General features: G+C 50.1%; 1 protein-coding gene across 2 annotated transcripts; it reads right to left on the bottom strand.

Annotated features, from left to right (window-relative positions):
• Positions 1-495: 495 nt before the first annotated feature.
• Sncb (synuclein beta) lies at positions 496-10,132 on the bottom strand. Of its 2 annotated transcripts, none has more exons than XM_047556927.1 (6): positions 9,838-10,132; positions 9,067-9,196; positions 5,838-5,867; positions 5,504-5,622; positions 1,519-1,608; positions 496-1,143 (listed from the first exon to the last, which is right to left on the bottom strand). In XM_047556927.1, exons 2-6 carry the CDS (start codon positions 9,185-9,187, stop codon positions 1,111-1,113), a joined length of 393 nt encoding a protein of 130 aa, XP_047412883.1. In that variant the 5' UTR covers positions 9,188-9,196; positions 9,838-10,132; the 3' UTR covers positions 496-1,110. The 2 variants fall into 2 exon arrangements, with proteins under 2 accessions (XP_047412883.1, XP_047412882.1); XM_047556926.1 differs by having other exon boundaries at positions 5,826-5,867; positions 9,838-10,116.
• Positions 10,133-16,678: the final 6,546 nt, after the last annotated feature.

The following is a 16,678-nucleotide window of genomic DNA, read 5'->3' as shown; positions in this document are numbered from 1 at the left end:
TTCTGTTAACTGTCTGCGCTGCTGGTTTCTGAAGGCTTCTGCGTGGCTTCTGTCCAACTGTGAGCGCACACGCGTGTCTGCACGTGCGCGCTGGTCAGGGTGCTTACTCTCAGGTTCACGTGCTGGGACCGCTTACTTGCACGCTTGTTCGCGCGAGCGTGCGCATCCGCGCGCCCGCGCTGCCTCTACTGCGCGGGGCTTCCCTTGACTCTGCATCCCAGTAAGCGCTTTACAGCCCAGAAGGTGGCGCCCAAAGCCACCTTCCTATCTTACAGTCCGCTGCGTGTCTCAGTCCTGTGGGGTCCCCTCTCCCACACCGGGTCACGGGCGGGAGACCGACAGTAGGAGATGGAGAAGCCAAGGACCCAGCTAGTCAGTTTTGTACCTGGCTTGAGCGTACCAGTCTCCACAGAGCTGAAGAGCAGTCTGGAAATCTGAAGCCCATCTCCCTCCGCCACCCGACTCCCAGCCCAACCCTGCCCTTGCGGTTCTGACTATAGACAGATTGGCTTTATTCATGGACACGCGGGGGGCGGCCGCGCCTGCCCGCCCGGGACACGCTCACACGGTGGGGTGGGGGACTTTCCATGCCACAATCACAACACACGACGCCCGCGCTTGGACCGGGCCGGCTGAGGGAGGGGGCATGGCACAGCCTGGCTCCTGGTTTTGGTTAAAAAAAAAGAAAAAAAAAAGTTCTTGGTGTGATGTGGGAGTGGGGTGGGGTGCTCTGGGGCTGCCCGGAGGTCCCTCGGAGAGCCTCTGTCGGGGTGGGAGAGGAACGGTCGCTTTCCTATATTTGTTTAAAAATACATAAAACATGCTACATCCACGCAGACACCAGACGGGATGGGGCAGGAAGGGGCAACACTGGTGAGGCGAGGCTCCCAGTCGCAGCCCCAGCCCCAGCCTTGTTCACACCCCAGGGTTGGACGCGGGCGGGTAGGACAGACAAATGGACAGACACAAACACAAGCTCTGAGAGGGCTCCTCAGAGCGGAAGGAAGATCTCGTGTTTTGGGGAAGGGGTAGAGGGACAGCCCTGGTTCTGGGGGGCGGGGCAGGGACAAGGAAAGAATTGTGCTGCTGGTGGGGGGCCGTTCTGGACCCTTACGCCTCTGGCTCATACTCCTGATATTCCTCCTGCATCAGAGGGTTGGGGGTGGAGTAGAGAAGAGCAAACGGGAGGAGGGGTTGGAGACCAAGTGGCCAAACCCTGGCCGCCAGATCCCTACCCCTCAAGAAGGAACTTCGCATGCGCCTCCCCCCTGGTGAAGGGAGGAACCCCGAATTGGGGACAGCTGGGATATTCCCAGGCAGAGTTGCCTGGAGCTCCGTGCTAGGCCCCATCTGTCTTACCCTCCCTGCACCCACCTCCTGAAGCCTGGGTTCTAAAAGAAGCAAGGACTGAAGTCCCCTGGCCCAACTTTATCATGCCAGTAACCTCCCACCTCAGTTAGGGACGGCAGAAATCTTCTGGGATGCCCAAAGCCCCACCTGACTCTACTGCCCCCTCACCTGAGGTGTTTCCTCATAACTCTCCCCCTCTGGCTCCATCAGGGGTTCAATCAGCGGCTCTTCAGCAGCTTCCTGGGCCACTTCCTCTGGCTGAGGGCAGAAAAGGGTAGGGCTGGTGAAGGCAGCCAGGATACCCCTAAAATCCCATGATGGAAGAATGGGGAAGGCTACATGGGGTTGGCAGTGCAAGGAGACTTTTTAATTAAATTGTTTATTTGGAGCAACTTGGAAGTAGGGTGGAGGTGTGAAGGGCGAAATCCCTTCAAGTCATCACCTGAAACTGGGAGTGTGAAGGGGGTGCTAGACTCTACACCTCTCCCTCCAGCACTTGGCAGCCTCCTCCACATTCATCATTTGGACTGGTTGGGGTCGGGGGATAGACAGCACACTCAGTCACCCATTTATCCCTACCTCTGGCTCTGAGCTAGAAGGGGAACTCAGAACCCTGGAGACTCCCTCCAGGGTTGAAGGGAGATGGAGGCTCAGGGACAGGGCTAAGCAGGGGCTCTGAGCCATTCCCCTGCCACCTTCCACCATCCCTCCCCCAGGGCCCAGCATGGCCTGATTTCTTCGCTGTTGCTATTTTAAGATAAGCTGGAAGCAACAGCTCATGGTGTTGCTTGGATGTGTGAGCTAAGACTCTCCCCTCCCCCCTGCATCTGCTGCCCAGATGGGCACAGACCAGCGGGCATGCATGTGGGGGACTGCTAGGCACATGGCTGGCCTCCTGCAGGTGAGTACATATATGAGCTCTCTCTCTCTCTCTCTCTCTCTCTCTCTCTCTCTCTCTCTCTCACACACACACACACACACACACACAGAGGCACACGCAACAACTGGTGGTACCTGCATGGCTGCACAAAACCCAGTGTAGGCTCGCAAATAGCCGGGACCCTCAGTTTGCACTGAGATGTTGTCACTCTAATTGCTCTAGCCCATCTAGGTAGCTTCAGCTCCTTTCTAGTACCAATTTAGGTGAACCCTGTGGGGACACGAGTTTATAGATCCTGACCTGACTCATTCTTTCTGTTGTAGAGATGGGTACACCAAGACCCAGGAGATAGGGAAATGTTAGTTTTCCCCAAGTTATCCAGCTATGACCAGAAAGAATCCAGGGAAAAAATACAGTGTTAAAAATGTCACCTTGAGCATGTTGTTTGGAAACAACCCAAATGTGCAAACCAGTGGTAGAATGGATGTGTATACTGTGGTCTAATCACACAGTGGAATAGTACACAAGAATGAAGAATGACCATAATCTAAGAGCAGGGCTGAATCTCAAGAACTTACTGTTGATTGAAAGAAGCCAGGTACAGAGGAGCCTGTACTTTATGATAACACTGATGTGAAATTAAAAAACACCCAACTAATTTGTGGTGACAGAAGTCAGGTCTCGGATACCCCTGGAGGGGGTTAAGCAGGGTCAGGACTGAGGTAACGTAAGTGTGGTGCAGAGGGTGAATGTTAGGGAGGCACTTGCTCCCAGGACCCTGCAAATGAGACCTGATGTGTAAGTGTCCCCCACAACTCTCTTGCCTCACCTAGTCCTGACCCTAGGGATAGGGACTTGGAAGGGAGCACAGCAGGAGTGGGTGGGGGCCTGATGTTCTGTGTCTTGAGTTGACGGCTGGTTATTATGGGGGCATTCCTTTTCTGAAAATTTCATGGAGCTGCATGTATGTTGTACCTCAGTAAAAAGTCACTAAAGCGCTGGGGGGTTAGCGCAATGGTAGAGCACATATGTGTTCAGCATGAGTGAGGCCAGGGTTTGATCCCTTGTACCCCTCAAAAAATCACATTAAAAACATCCTAGTCGGTCCTTACTAGCTATTTGGCATTAGACAAGTCATTTCACCCATGATCACAGCAGCCTGGGATGGGAAATGAGGATGCCATGTGCTTTGCAGGAGTATGGCAAGGTCTTCATGATCATGTAGGAAAAGCATGTTGGAAGCTGGAGATTCAGAAACGCTGACCCTGAGCTTACCCAGGTTCCCCCATCTCAAGGAACCTCAAAGGACTGCTGTTTGGATTATAACCCTGCTCTTCAGCTTCTTTGAGGCAGCAACCTTGATGTGTCCATAAGCACCAGTGGGAGAAAGGTGGTTGGAGAGATGGTTCTGTGCAAAGACCCATCACAAAAAGCCTGGAGACCCACATGTCAGGCCCAAATCTGCCTCTCTCTGTGCCTTAGCACCCAGCACATATTCTGGCCCTGGGTCAGCACCTGTGCTTATCCTCCCAACTGCCTCATAAAGGAAGTGGGCAGGAACTGAGATCTTGGGCAAGTCACTTCACCTTTCTGAGCCTCAGTTCCTCCAGCTGTAAAATGGTCTAGTTGTGGTACCTTCCTCAAAGGGACATTGTGAAGATTCAGTGAGTTGCTCCACGAAAATGTCTAGGGATCAATGAATGGGAGCAACTAGGGCTAACATGATTATAGGAAATGGACATGATTTCCCACCAAACACTGAACAAAGAGCCCTACACCTACAACCATGGACAGACATGGGCACCCACAGGAGGGATGTTGGTACACACATGGTTAGGTCCACAGGGCACACTGGCATGGTGGTACACTTCTCTGCACACCTGTGATGCCATGATCTCCTGTGGGTAGACACTGACTATTTACCTGATCATGAGTGGGCACTCACTGTGTGGAAGCCAGGCTCTCTCTTTATCTCAATAGTTCTCAAAGTGTAGTCCCTAAAACTGCAGCATCAGCATCACTTGCAAATTCTCAGGTCCCACCTCAGACCTACTGAACCAGAAATTCTGGGGATGGGGCCAACACTATGTATTCTCATCTGACCTCCTGTGATTCTATACACATTTGAGTTTTAAGAATCTGTTCTATATTATCCCTAATTTGCCTAAGAACCCTATTAGGTTCATTTTCCATGTTGCAGACAGATAATCAGGCTAAGAGACATGATGGGACCCACCCAGGGCCACAGCCTGGAAGCAGTGGATCTGGGATTTGAATGCAGTTCCATGGGGCTCAGGAGCTCACCACTCTTTCCCTATGGGGTGTCCTAATGAAGTCCCCTGTCTCCATGCAGGTAGCAACCACTCCACTGAGGAAGCATATGTGCACAAATGTGTGACAGACATGTTATACCATTCTGACCCCACCATGGCTCACACTTGCCTCAGGGCCTTTGTACTTGATGTTCCTATCTGCCTGAAATATACTTCCTGCACATCTTCTCTGTCATCCCTTGGGTGCCAGCTCAAATGTCATCTTTCTCAGAGAAGCCCTCCCACCTCAAATAGCCCTCTCTTGATTCTTTCCCATTACCCATGCAGTCTTTCTTCCCCCTGCTTGGGGAGGTACTAGGGATTTAACCTAGGGGCAATTTACCATGAGTTAATCCACAGCCCTTTTTATTTTTTATTTTACGACAGAGTCTCACTAAGTTGCTTAGGGCCTCACTAAATTGCTGAGGCTAGCCTTGAACTTGTGGTCCTTCTTGTCTCAGCCTACTGAACCACTAGGATTGCAGGTGTGCTCCACCCATGTTGTCTTTTCTTCACAGCGCTTACCCTGTCTGAAATTACCTTGCTTACTGTCTTGTTTTTTACAATCTTTTCCCACTACAACATCAGCTGCACAAATGGAGGAACCTGTTCACAGTGAGAACTTCTAGGACCATTCCATACTGGCATGGACTTTTGTTCAATGATAAGAAATGAATGAACAATCAGTGGCACAGGCAGAGGTAGCCAGAAGTGGTCTGGGTCACAGTGGCAAGCAGGATACACACAGTCAGCCAGCTACCTCCATGGATGCAGAGCATCCACGTCCCTTCAGACTTCATTCTGAGCTGAGCCTAGCATAGTCCTGCAGAACAGGAGACAGACACTTGTGCTCCATGTTAGCAGGAGCAAAGGGGGGTATGGTGGTCTGTTTATCTGTGTGCCTGGTGTGTGTGTGTGTGTGTGTGTGTGTGTGTGTGTGTGTGAGGTGAGGATCACTCACCTTCAGGTCAGCGGGGAATTCCTCCTTCTTCACCAGGCCTGTGGCTGCTGCGATGTTCCCAGCCCCAGAGAACACAGCTCCTCCCAGATGTGATGCCTGCTCCTTGGTTTTCTCAGCCACTGAGCAGGAAGGGGGTGGGGAAGGGGTTTTGGGGGCCAGGGTGAAGGAGGTATAGATGTCCCCTCATAACATCCCAGGGCATGCCCTTCCCAGGGAGCACCCCCCCCACACAGAAGCTTTGGGAGCCCCCTCCTGCCCTCTGTATCCCGGCCAGATCACAGGCTGGGTGAGGGAAGGGGCTATACCAGAGCTGGATGGGTACCTGAGGCCACACCTTGTACCACCCCCTCTCGGGTCTTGCTTCCTGCAGGGAGGAAAAAGAACACATTTAAGGAGTTTGAGATGAGAAAACAGAGATTCCAGCACAGCACTGCCTTCTTGGATCCCCACATCCCCCATGCTAACCACACTGAGACCACCACAAATACTTTTTCAGGTTTCCCAGTCCCATCCCACCCTACCCCCACCACTGAATCCACAGGGAACCTTCCCAGGGGATGTTGGCTTGAATGCTAGCTGTGTAAAGCATGTAGCTTACACCGTTTCATGCATTACTCCCCCCAGCCCTGGAAGCCGGTGCTGTTGTCCCAGATGGAAAACAAATTCAGTAAGGGCCCTGCAACCAGTAAGTGACTCAGTCCTATAGGCATTCAAGTTCAGGTCTTTCTGACTCTAAAGCTCCTGCTACTAACTGTATTCTAAGAGTTTGGAGCCCAGGATGGAGGCTTGTGAAGCTGGAATGAATTTTGAAAGGTGTCCCTGGTACCCCTGATGCATGACTGCTCATGTGCCACTGCCTACAACTCCGTTTCTTCTAGACTCTTTCTTCCTATCAAGGGTTAAAGCCCTCCTTCTCACCAAAATGGGGAGTCTTAGGTGCAGGATGGTGTGCAGATTGTGACTGGCACCCATGACATTGGCAGGAGGGAAGCAACTTGGTCATATCGAAATGGGGGTGGTGAGCACTGGGAAAAGTAAGAATTGATCTGCTGTGGGGGTTCTGTGGGGAGGGAGTGGGGCATGCCTCATGCTGAGGATTTAGCAACCCAGACAACCACCGATGAATTCAGAAATGGGCATCTGAGCAGGCCGAGGCACATGGGCAGAGGAGAAGGAGAGGCCCATGTGGGAAGAAGGATTCTCAGGAATAAGGCCCTCTGGAACCAGGAGATGCAGAGCACGGGCTGTATGCCCACCCCTGATTCCTCCCACAAATGCCTTATTTGCCCATGCTCTGAGCCAGGCCCTGGACCAGCGGCTCACTGTCTGAGGAAGTAAGAGAAAAGTAGGTTTAATTTCTGAGCCTCAAGTAGTGGGGAGAGGGTCTCCAGCCTCCAGGGTTTGTGTGAAGTGGGAGGCGACATTATCTGGACCTTGAGAAATGAGGAGCAGGTGGATATTCAGAAAGGTGGTTGGAGAGGGTGACCCAGGCTCAGGGAACCATGCAGACAAGGTCCAGGGAGGCATGATTTGGTCCTCACGCTAGGAACAATGGGTATGGTGAAAGGCAAAACTGGAAAGGTAAACCGAGGCAGGACAATGACGAGCATTGGATGGCAGGCTACAGGGAGCTGAGGCTTTAATGTGTAAGGACTGGGGTCCATGGGGGGCTTCTGGGCAGGTGGAGGAATAGAAAGTACCAATCTAAGGAGAAGGACAGCATGGCTTGGAGGGGTGGGGTCTATTTGCAGAGAGAATAGTGCCAGGGGTCAATAGAAGTGAAAGAGCTGGGGGAGGAGACAGGAGGGAGGCCAGAGCTGGGCATCAGGTAAATGTGAGCTCAAGCCTTTTACTTGTCTGCATTGCCACTGCCATACTTCTTTGGCGGCTACCCTACTTCTTAGTGGGCTTCCCAGTAACTTGTTTTTGTCCCCAGGGGCCTGAGGGGCCTTTCTAATCTGAAGTCAGATCATGTCAGTCTCTTGGTTACAATCTCTCCCCACACTTAAAATTAGCCACCGAGCCACATCCCCAGGATTTTTTATATTTTATTTAGAGTCAGGGTCTCCATGAGTTGCTTGGTGCCTGGCTGCTGAGGCTGGCTTTGAACTCTTAACCCTCCTGCCTCAGTCTCCTGAGCCTCTGGGATTATAGGTGTGGGCCACTGCACACTGTGCCTTGGTCCCCTCTTGAACTGACTCACCCACAAACTTGACCTTATCTCCTACTACTGCTTTCTGCCCTTGCTTTGCAGACCATCTCACCTGCCTTTTCTGCCTCCCCTATCCCCACCTGGTTCTTTATTATGCAGGGCTCAGCTCAAATGCCACCTCCTCTTTTTATCCTATCCAAAAAATGAACCTAACCAGGTATGTTAACACGTGTGTAATCCCAGCTACTTGGGAGGCTGAGGCAAGAGGATCAAGTTCAAGGCTGGCATTGGCAATTTAGCAAGACCTTGTTTCAGAATAAAAAATAGAAAGGGCTGGGGTGAAGCTCAATGGTAGCGTGCCCTGGGTTCAATTCCCACTACTGAAAGAAAAAAGAAAAAAAGACCCCACTCCTGCCACTGCATATCAAAAATTCCACTACTGAAATGCTCTGCATCTCCATCTGTTAACTGATAAAGCCCCAGCATCCACACAATACCTGTCACATAATAGGTGGTCACTAAATAGTTTTCAGATTATCACAATCCAAATCTGCCAGGACCTTGGGCAAATTATCAACCCCTTGGAGCCTGAACAGGGGATAATTATACCTGCTCCCCACAAGCAAGCCCTGAATCATCATATGGGCTTAAAAAAAAAGAAATCAGCAAACACCAATTTCCGGCTTTTCCTCTCTATATGCAAATGACTCTAAAGCTCCTTTCACACTTAGGGTGAAGATTTTAACCACTTGGCCTTTCTCCTGACTCCATCTGGCAACTGCAAGGAGGGTGGACAGGTGGAGAGATGGCAATGGTGGAGCCACAGGCACTGGGAAGCAGGGGGTCCTGGAGAGCAACTTGGCCCTGGAGGCAGCTGGAGGGAGCCCCTACTAATACAGGAAGGAGGGTCCAAAGAGGACAGATGGGGTTTCCCAGGTTCAAACTCCAGCTTTGCTTTTACCAGCTGTGTGACCTTGGGCAAGGTAGTTAAATACCTGGGGAGCCCCAGTTTTCCTGATTGGTGGAATGGGTTAGGGGCGTTAAATGAGGTAATGGGTGTTTTGGTATTTCACACAGACTATAGGTTCAACATCAGGTAGCTATCAATATTGGTAACAAGAATAAGAAAAAGGAGGTTCTTTGCTTTCTCTGCTTTGACCACTGCACTGACCCCTGGATTTTCAGCTGAATCCTCCCTTCATCACACTGCACCCAACACAACCCCTCCATTGGTCTGTCACTGACCCAAGCTTCCATGGGCAAGCTTTGACCCCAGTGACTCCTGCTGACCCACCCATCTGCTGACTCATATTCCTCTGTCTAGAACCCCTACTCCTCCTGAGGACTCTGTCCTCATATCCTAGGAGGACACCCAAACCCTGCAATCCCATAAGCCCCGCCCCTCGCCCACCGACGTAGAGGACTCCCTCCTTGGTCTTCTCTGCTGCCTCGGTGACCCCCTGCTTGGTTTTCTCGGCTGCGGCCACGACGCCCTCCTTGGCCATTGACAGGCCCTTCATGAACACGTCCATCCTGGCGGCCTGGGGAGGATGAATACACAGGAACCGGTGCTCTGGCTCCGTATCCTCACTCCAGCCCCTCCCGAGGGACGCAGATGTTCCCTCCTCTCCTTCCCTGATACCATGGCGCTCTTCTGGTCCGGTATCCCCTTCCCACCTCCTCCCAGACCCCAGTGCGAGGCCTCAGGGCCTCGGTGAGTCCTAGCGTCCTTGAAACCCCGGACGCGGGAGGGGCCACCGCCTCGGTTATCCGGAGCCCTGCAAGCTGCAGCCCCGCGAAACCGGGGTGCTGCGCTCTGCACGAAGACTCGGGACCTGCCTATACACACAAGACACTAAATGACACGGTCATGCACACAAACATACCACGGACACGCTCACGTGCACATACAGGAAATGTAGACGTTCAAACGCGCACGGACACCCGGACACACACGGGCGCGGGCGCACGTCCCACACCGCCACCCAGACAGTTGCAAAGAAGCAGACACAAACCCCAGAGTACGTTCCCGCGCGCCCACCGGGGCCCCCTCACCGCCGCCCGCTCTGCATTTTCCATTCCCTTCCCCACATCCAGCCCCAGAGAAGAGTGCATCTCTTCCTCATCCCATCCGAGTCTCTTCTTCATTCCCACCCCACTCCCCGGCGCGCGGCCGCCTCACCTGGTTGCGGGGCCCGGCTGGGGATGGAGCGGCGGCTGCAGCGGCTGCAGCTAACAGACGCGGGGGCTCAGCTAGGCCGGGCTGGGGTGGGCTTGGGGCCAGTAGGGGTTCTGGCCGTGATCAGGCGCTACAGTCACGGACACTGAGCAGGAGTGCAGCAGTGCCCGAGTCTTGGGTGCGTTGCCACCAACGGTGCTCCTAGCACCCTGCTAGCTCGCGCGCTCCGGCTCCAGCGCTGCGGCAGCTCTGAGCTCAGCGCCCCCCACAGGCGGCCGCGCCGCCCCCTCGGCCTGACTGACAGGGGGCGGGGAGGGTGACATCTCAGCGGAGCCGACGAGCCTCCAGGGACCAGCCTCTGACGCGCCGCTGGGAAACCTGGGGCTTGAGAATCGCATAGTGTTTTAAGGGTGAGGGAGGAGGGACAATGCGGCGCGCTAAGAGTGGGGGAAGAAATAAAGCAGTTGGCTTTGCAGTGCAAGTGGGTGCTCCATTCTAGCTGTGCTAGTTATTAGCTACGGGATCTTGGGCTGCTGAGCTCTCCATTCTAAATGCGTTTCTTTTCTGTAAAACACGGGTGGTTAACTCAATGTATGCTTATTGAACACTGAGGCAGGTGGTGCAGGTTCGAGAGTGGCCACAGGAGGGAAGGAAAACAAGGTCCCCTCTGTATGTGTACGCGCTTGCGCAGATGGGAGACAGAATGGAAAATAGATGCTTCTGCTTCAGCACTTAAACCAAACAAGATTATTTCAGCCTGTGAGACGTGTTACAAAAATAATAAAATAGTGATCTATCAGAGTGACCAGAGGAGAAGTGCTTGAGTCAGAGTCGTCACAGAAAGCCTCTGCAAGAAGTTGCATTAGAGCAGAGACCCCAGAGAAGCAGTAAAGCTAAGTGAAAGCAAGATCCATAGAGAGGGATTTGCAAGTGCAAAGGCACTGGGGTAAGTCCTGCTTAGGAACAGTTAAAAGGTAAAGCAGTCCAGGAAAACCATAACGGAGAATGAGAAGGACAAGATTGCTATTTAGGGTGGGGATTGTGAAAATGGTCATAGAACGCCACAGTAGGCCCTCAGTCAGTGCTATGATATTATTTCTAAAAAGTTATAGGATCCTCAAGGAAAGGGACTCTGACAGTTTAGGGGGTTCAGGAAAAGCAGTAAAGAGGAAGTGATATCTGAATTGGGACCTTGAAGAATGGGTAAGATTTCATCAGACAGACAAGGAAGGAAGGGAATTTTGGGCTATGGATATAATATGTACAAACATACTGTGACCAGAAATGCAGGATGGCAAGTGATGAGATTTGGGGGTGGGGATGTTCACAGGACTCTGGTAGAACTGCAAGCTGGCACAGAGTTTTGGGAAGACAATTTGGCAATGTTTACCCAAAGCGTAATTGCATGGTCCTTTTGAGCCAACAGTTCCCCTTCCAGGAATTTATCCTGTGGAACTCTGCTTACACAAGTACACACAGATATTTATGTAGGGATGTACACAGTTTATCGTAGCAAAAGAAAAAACCTGAAAAGAATTGAAATGCCCATTTGTAGCCGACTAGTTAGTTAATTGGGGTATAATCACCTGGTGACATGCTACGTTGTGGTTAGAAAAGATGAGCTACACCCATGTGTACTGACATAGGAATGTGTCAAAATATGGTGTGAAGTGAGAGGAGCAGGATGCTAAACTGTTATGTGCTGAAGAAGCCAAATAAACATAATTTTCTATGTCTCAAAATATAATCATTTATTAGTGCTGGGGTGTGATGGTGCACACTTGCAATCCCAGTGGCTCAGGAGGCTGAGGCAGGAGGATTGCAAGTTCAAAGCCAGCCTCAGCAACTTAGCAAGACACTAAGCAACTCAGTGAGACTCCATCTCTAAATAAAATAAATAATAGGGCTGGCGATGTGACTCAGTGCCCCTGAGTTCAATCCCCAGTACCAATTTATGTGTGTGTGTGTGTGTGTGTGTGTGTGTGTGTATGTAAGTATATATTGGTATATACACATATACTTATCACATACCATATATATTATACACAGACACCTTATGTATAAATACATACATATGGTTGACCCCCTGTGTCCAAAGATTTCCCATTCTCAAATTCAAACAATTATGGAACCAAAATACTTGGGAAAAAATTGGATCTGTATTAAACACAACAGATATTTTTTCTTGTCATTATTCCTTAAACAACACAGTGTAACCATGATTTATGTATCATTTACATTGTACTGGGTGTTCTGAGTAATCTGGAGATGATTTAGAGAGTATGGGAGGATAGTGTAGGCTATATGCAAGTGCCAAGTCATTTCATAGGACTTGAGCATCTACTGATTTTGATATTTACAGAGGGTCCTGGAACCAATTGCCTGCATATACCAAAGGGTGATTGTATTTATTTATAGCCAGATATACAAAGAACACATCTGCAGGGACTTCCAAAAAACTGCAAACAGTAGTTGCTCCTGGGAAGTGAGGCTGAAAGGGCTCAAGGAGGGAAGCTTCTAAATTTTACCACCTTTCATCTTTGTGCTGTTTTATTATTTTACCTTAGATAGTACTTACTTGTATGATTTTTAAAACTAACATGGCAGACAGCTGTAATTATTTTTGGCTTTAGGGAAAATTGGAATTGTTCCCTTCCTATGTTTGGGGGTGCCCTGCCTTATGTAGCAGGGACTACTTTCCCCTCTAAGAAATAACAATGCTAAATACCTGCTTCCCCAGTCTTCCTTGTAGCCCAGACACGTGACTGACATGAAGCCTGGACTAGGAACCTGAGGCTGGTGCCAGCAAGAAGCAGGGAAGGAGGTGAGTCTATTCTGATGAGGGGAGGTGGTGCTGGTGGGGGCAGCTCCTGCTGGGGACCATGGGATTCAGTGACAACTGGTTTACAAAATTCCTGAAGTTCTAACCAGTGGTTTTGTGAACCAGGCCAAGTAGATTATTAGAGCACTGGATTTGGAGTCATTGGCAGAGAGGTGGTAGCTGATGCCATGGGAGACATGGCTATTGTCCAGGGCACATGGAAAGTGAAAAGAGGTGGAGGCCCAGAACAGAACCCTGTGGCACTGCAACCCTCAGGGGTAGCCAGAGGCAAAGGAAGCTGCGAAGAGATTGAGAAAGTTTAGTGATAGAGACAGAAGAAACTAGAGGGTGACAGCACAGAGAACTAGTGTCTGGAGGTCAGTTGGAGGAATGCTGCAGAGAAGCCAAAGGAGATAATTAATCTTGGATTGACAGCAAGTGGGCTGCTGCGGAGCTTAACAGCAACACAGGGAATTACAGAGTCCACAGAGGGAAGGGGCAACAAGGGAAAGCCTCCAGGAGACAGTGACATTGAAGCTGGGATTTAAAAGATGAGAAGGATCTTACAAGTGGTGCAGAGCATTCCCAGCGGAGGATCTGGGAAGTGGGGAAGTCCAGAGTGCTGGAGGAACAGATAGGTTAAATTCCAAATCAGGTGGGAAGTTCATTTGGCTGCTAGCATAGAAGCTTATGCAAAGTAGACTTGTATTCTTTCACTTTTAAAAAAATAAATTTTAGTTGTCCATGGACCTTTATTTACTTATATATGGTACTGAGAATTGAACTCAGTGCCTCACTCATGGTAAGTAAGTGCTCTTCCACTGAGCCACAACACCAGCCTGTATTCTTTCACTTAAAGGAGCCCAGTGCTAGGCAGTCCACAGATGGTGTGCTGGCTTCACAGTCACTGGGAACCCAGGCTCCTTCTACCTTTCTGACGCACCAATCTAATGTGAATTCCACCTTCAAGGTCACTTCATGGCCCATTATGGCTGTGGCTCCAGCCATCACTTTCATGTCTGTGCAGAAAGCAGGAAAAAGGGAAGTAGGGTACAAAAGAATACCTGCCAGTTATCTGTCCATTTCCTAAGGATTTTGTGTGTGTGTGTGTGTGTGTGTGTGTGTGTGTGTGTGCGCGCGCGCGCGCACTTGCATGCACCAGGGATTGAACCCAGGGGCACTTAACCACTGAGCCACATCCCCAGCCCTTTTTTGTATTTTATTTATAGACAGGGTCTCGCTGAGTTCCTTAACGCCTTGCTAAGCTGCTAAGACTGGCTTTGAACTTGTGATCCTCCTGCCTCATTTCCTAAGGATTTTCTCAGAAGTCAACAACTTCTGCTTCTGTCTCACAGGCTAACCTGAGCGGCAGGGAGGCCAAAAGTTGTGGCCATTTACTTGGGCATATGACTTTCAAGGATAAAATTGTGAAAAAGGGAGAATGGTTACAAGTGACCCACTAGCATATCCATCATTGTTTCTTTTTATGTTAACTTTATTTTGAAAAATTTCAAACCTAGAAAAAATTACAGGAATGTACAATGAATAAAACCTGCAGAAAAGTTGCACCATGAACCCAAATATACTTTGTATACCCAAATATACTTTGCCTAGATTCACTGATTGTTAACATTTGCCACATCTTTCTATTTCTTCATATGTACTGTCCCAGAAAGGGGTCCTGGATACTGGGTTGTCACTTTCTAACACAACAAATTCCCCATGCCACACATCTTTAGGGCACAGGATAGCAAAGTTGAGGCTTCTAGGCCTCCTTTGGCCAGGTCCTTTGTGCAAGAGTTCTCATTGTTTCTGTTCTCTCTCTCCCTGGAAAATGGGCCTTTCCATTCTTCTCTTTCCAGTCCCCTTCCAAAGGATGTTCTGAGGAGAATGACTATTGAAGCTTTGGGGGAATGAAGGGTGGCAGAATGTGGGGAAGGGCTTGGGAGAAAATTCCAGCTAGAAGAGTAGGAGCAGAGAGTTCTCAGAAGAGGATCGCAGGGATCCTGGCCCTGCCTGGATTCTTTCAACTTCCAGTTGTGCCTTTATAACTCTGTGTATGGTGCTTGATTAAAAATACATCAACATTCCTGCTTTCCAGAGACCTCAGGATGGGCAGGAAGACAGGCTGATAGGCAGACTGGCTCCCTGCAGGGCAGTCAGGAGGGGAGGCTGAGAACAGGGAGGAGCATGGATGACACTTATTGAACTCCTACTGTATGCTGGGTACTCCATCCATGATATCAGTAAGCATTGAAAGCAATCCTTCCAAGCAGGCATTGTTATCTCCTTTAACAGATGGGGGAGCTGACATGCAGAGCGGGGCAGGCACTGGCATTTATTCTTTTCAATCAGTTTTTCCTGAGTGCCTACAAGGTGCCAGGTATAGGAAAGTCAGCAGAAAAAAAAAAAAAAAAAAAAGACCAATGAAGTCCTTTTTCTTCTGGAATTCAACATTCTAGGAGAATGAGACAGACAATTAATAAGTGAACTAGAACCACATAAGACCATTGGCAGTTAGGCACAGTGGCACATGCTGGTACTCCCAGCTACCAGAAAGGCTGAGGCAGGAGGGTTGCAAGTTCAAGGTCAGCCTGGGCAGCAAGACTCTGTCTCAAAATAAAAGTAGAACAAAGGCTGGGGGATGTAGGTCAGTGGTGGAGCACCCCTGGGTTTAATCTCCAGAACTATAAAACAGAACAAAGCAAAGCAAAGCAAATTTGGATTGTGTAGCTACTGTCAAAGTCCACAGTGATATTCACCTTACTAAATCTAATGGTCAAGTCTCCTTTCTCTCCCTGATCTCTGAGAATTTTCTGTGAGCCAGGTGCTGTTCTAGGCACTGGAGAACATGGTTGTGAATAAATGAGTCCTTGGGGACCTTATCTTCTGCAGGAAGACAAATGATAAGTAAAATAAATTGGTAAAATTTATAGTGTCAGGAGGTGACAAAAGCTAGGGAAGAAGTGAAGAAGAGAAAGCGCCAGAAGTGCTGGAGTGGAATTAACCATATGGGCAAGGAAGGCCCACCAAGCAAGGTTAGGCAGAGAAGGAAGAGCCAATGAGAAGTCCTAGGGCAGCAGTGGGCCTGACAGGTTGAGGATCTGCACACTTGAAGGCCATGTGGCTGGGGCAGAATGAGGGAGGACAGTAGGAGATGTAGGTCAGAGAAAAGATGGGGATTGGTGGTGAACAGAGGAGACAGGATTGGCCTGTCGAGGAGCAGTGTGCTCAGGACTCTGTGAGGCTGAATCATGCAGGCCCTGAATGTGCACTTTGGATCACATCTTGGGTGTCCTGGAAGGTCTGAAATGAGACGTGATCATATTAGTATTTTAGATGATCCTGAGATGCTCGGAGAATGTTCTGTAGGGGGCAGGAATGGAAACAAGGAGTGCAGAAAGACTTATGCAGTGGACAAGGTCAGAGAGGCTAGGGCTTCTCTGGGATGAGGACAATAGGGAGGGAGAAGAATGGGCAGGCTAGAGATATTTTCAGAACAGAATGGCAAGGTTGGGATTCAAGGGCCCCTGCTTGTTCAATTCCACCAAGAAGGTGTTCCTGTTCCCTACAGACAGGCTAGGGTGGACCTTCGGTAGGGGCTAGGAATTTGCCTTTAGAGTCTCTCCTTAGTCACCCCAACCCCAGACTCCAGGGGCTGCACCAGGCTGGAAGATGAAGAGAAGCGGTGCTATGACTGGGAGGGTCATTCCAAGCTAGGGGCCAGGGCTCTGAAGCAACGAGACCATGCCTGGTTCTGGGTGAGTGTTCTTCTTTCCTTTTTCCCCGTTAAGTTGAGGTTCACAATCTCTCCTCACGCCTGGCCCCTTGCAGGGTTTCTTCCATCTGAACTTCTTTGCCACTCCTCCCTCTGAAGTGGGATATGTGCCCTGCCTTGAATTTGGGCCCTCTAGTAGAATACACAGGCCTTATGCAGGGCCAGGTTTTAAGCCCTGGCCTTAGGACACTGGCAGTTTCTGCTTCCTGTCTCTTGGGAGACTCACTCAAGTCACCATGCTGTGA

The sequence above is a fragment of the Sciurus carolinensis genome, chromosome 6, assembly GCF_902686445.1.
Source record: "Sciurus carolinensis chromosome 6, mSciCar1.2, whole genome shotgun sequence".
Classification (NCBI taxonomy): domain Eukaryota; kingdom Metazoa; phylum Chordata; class Mammalia; order Rodentia; family Sciuridae; genus Sciurus; species Sciurus carolinensis.
Note: the sequence above shows the minus strand (reverse complement) of the source record. Positions and strands in the feature narration are given on the sequence as shown.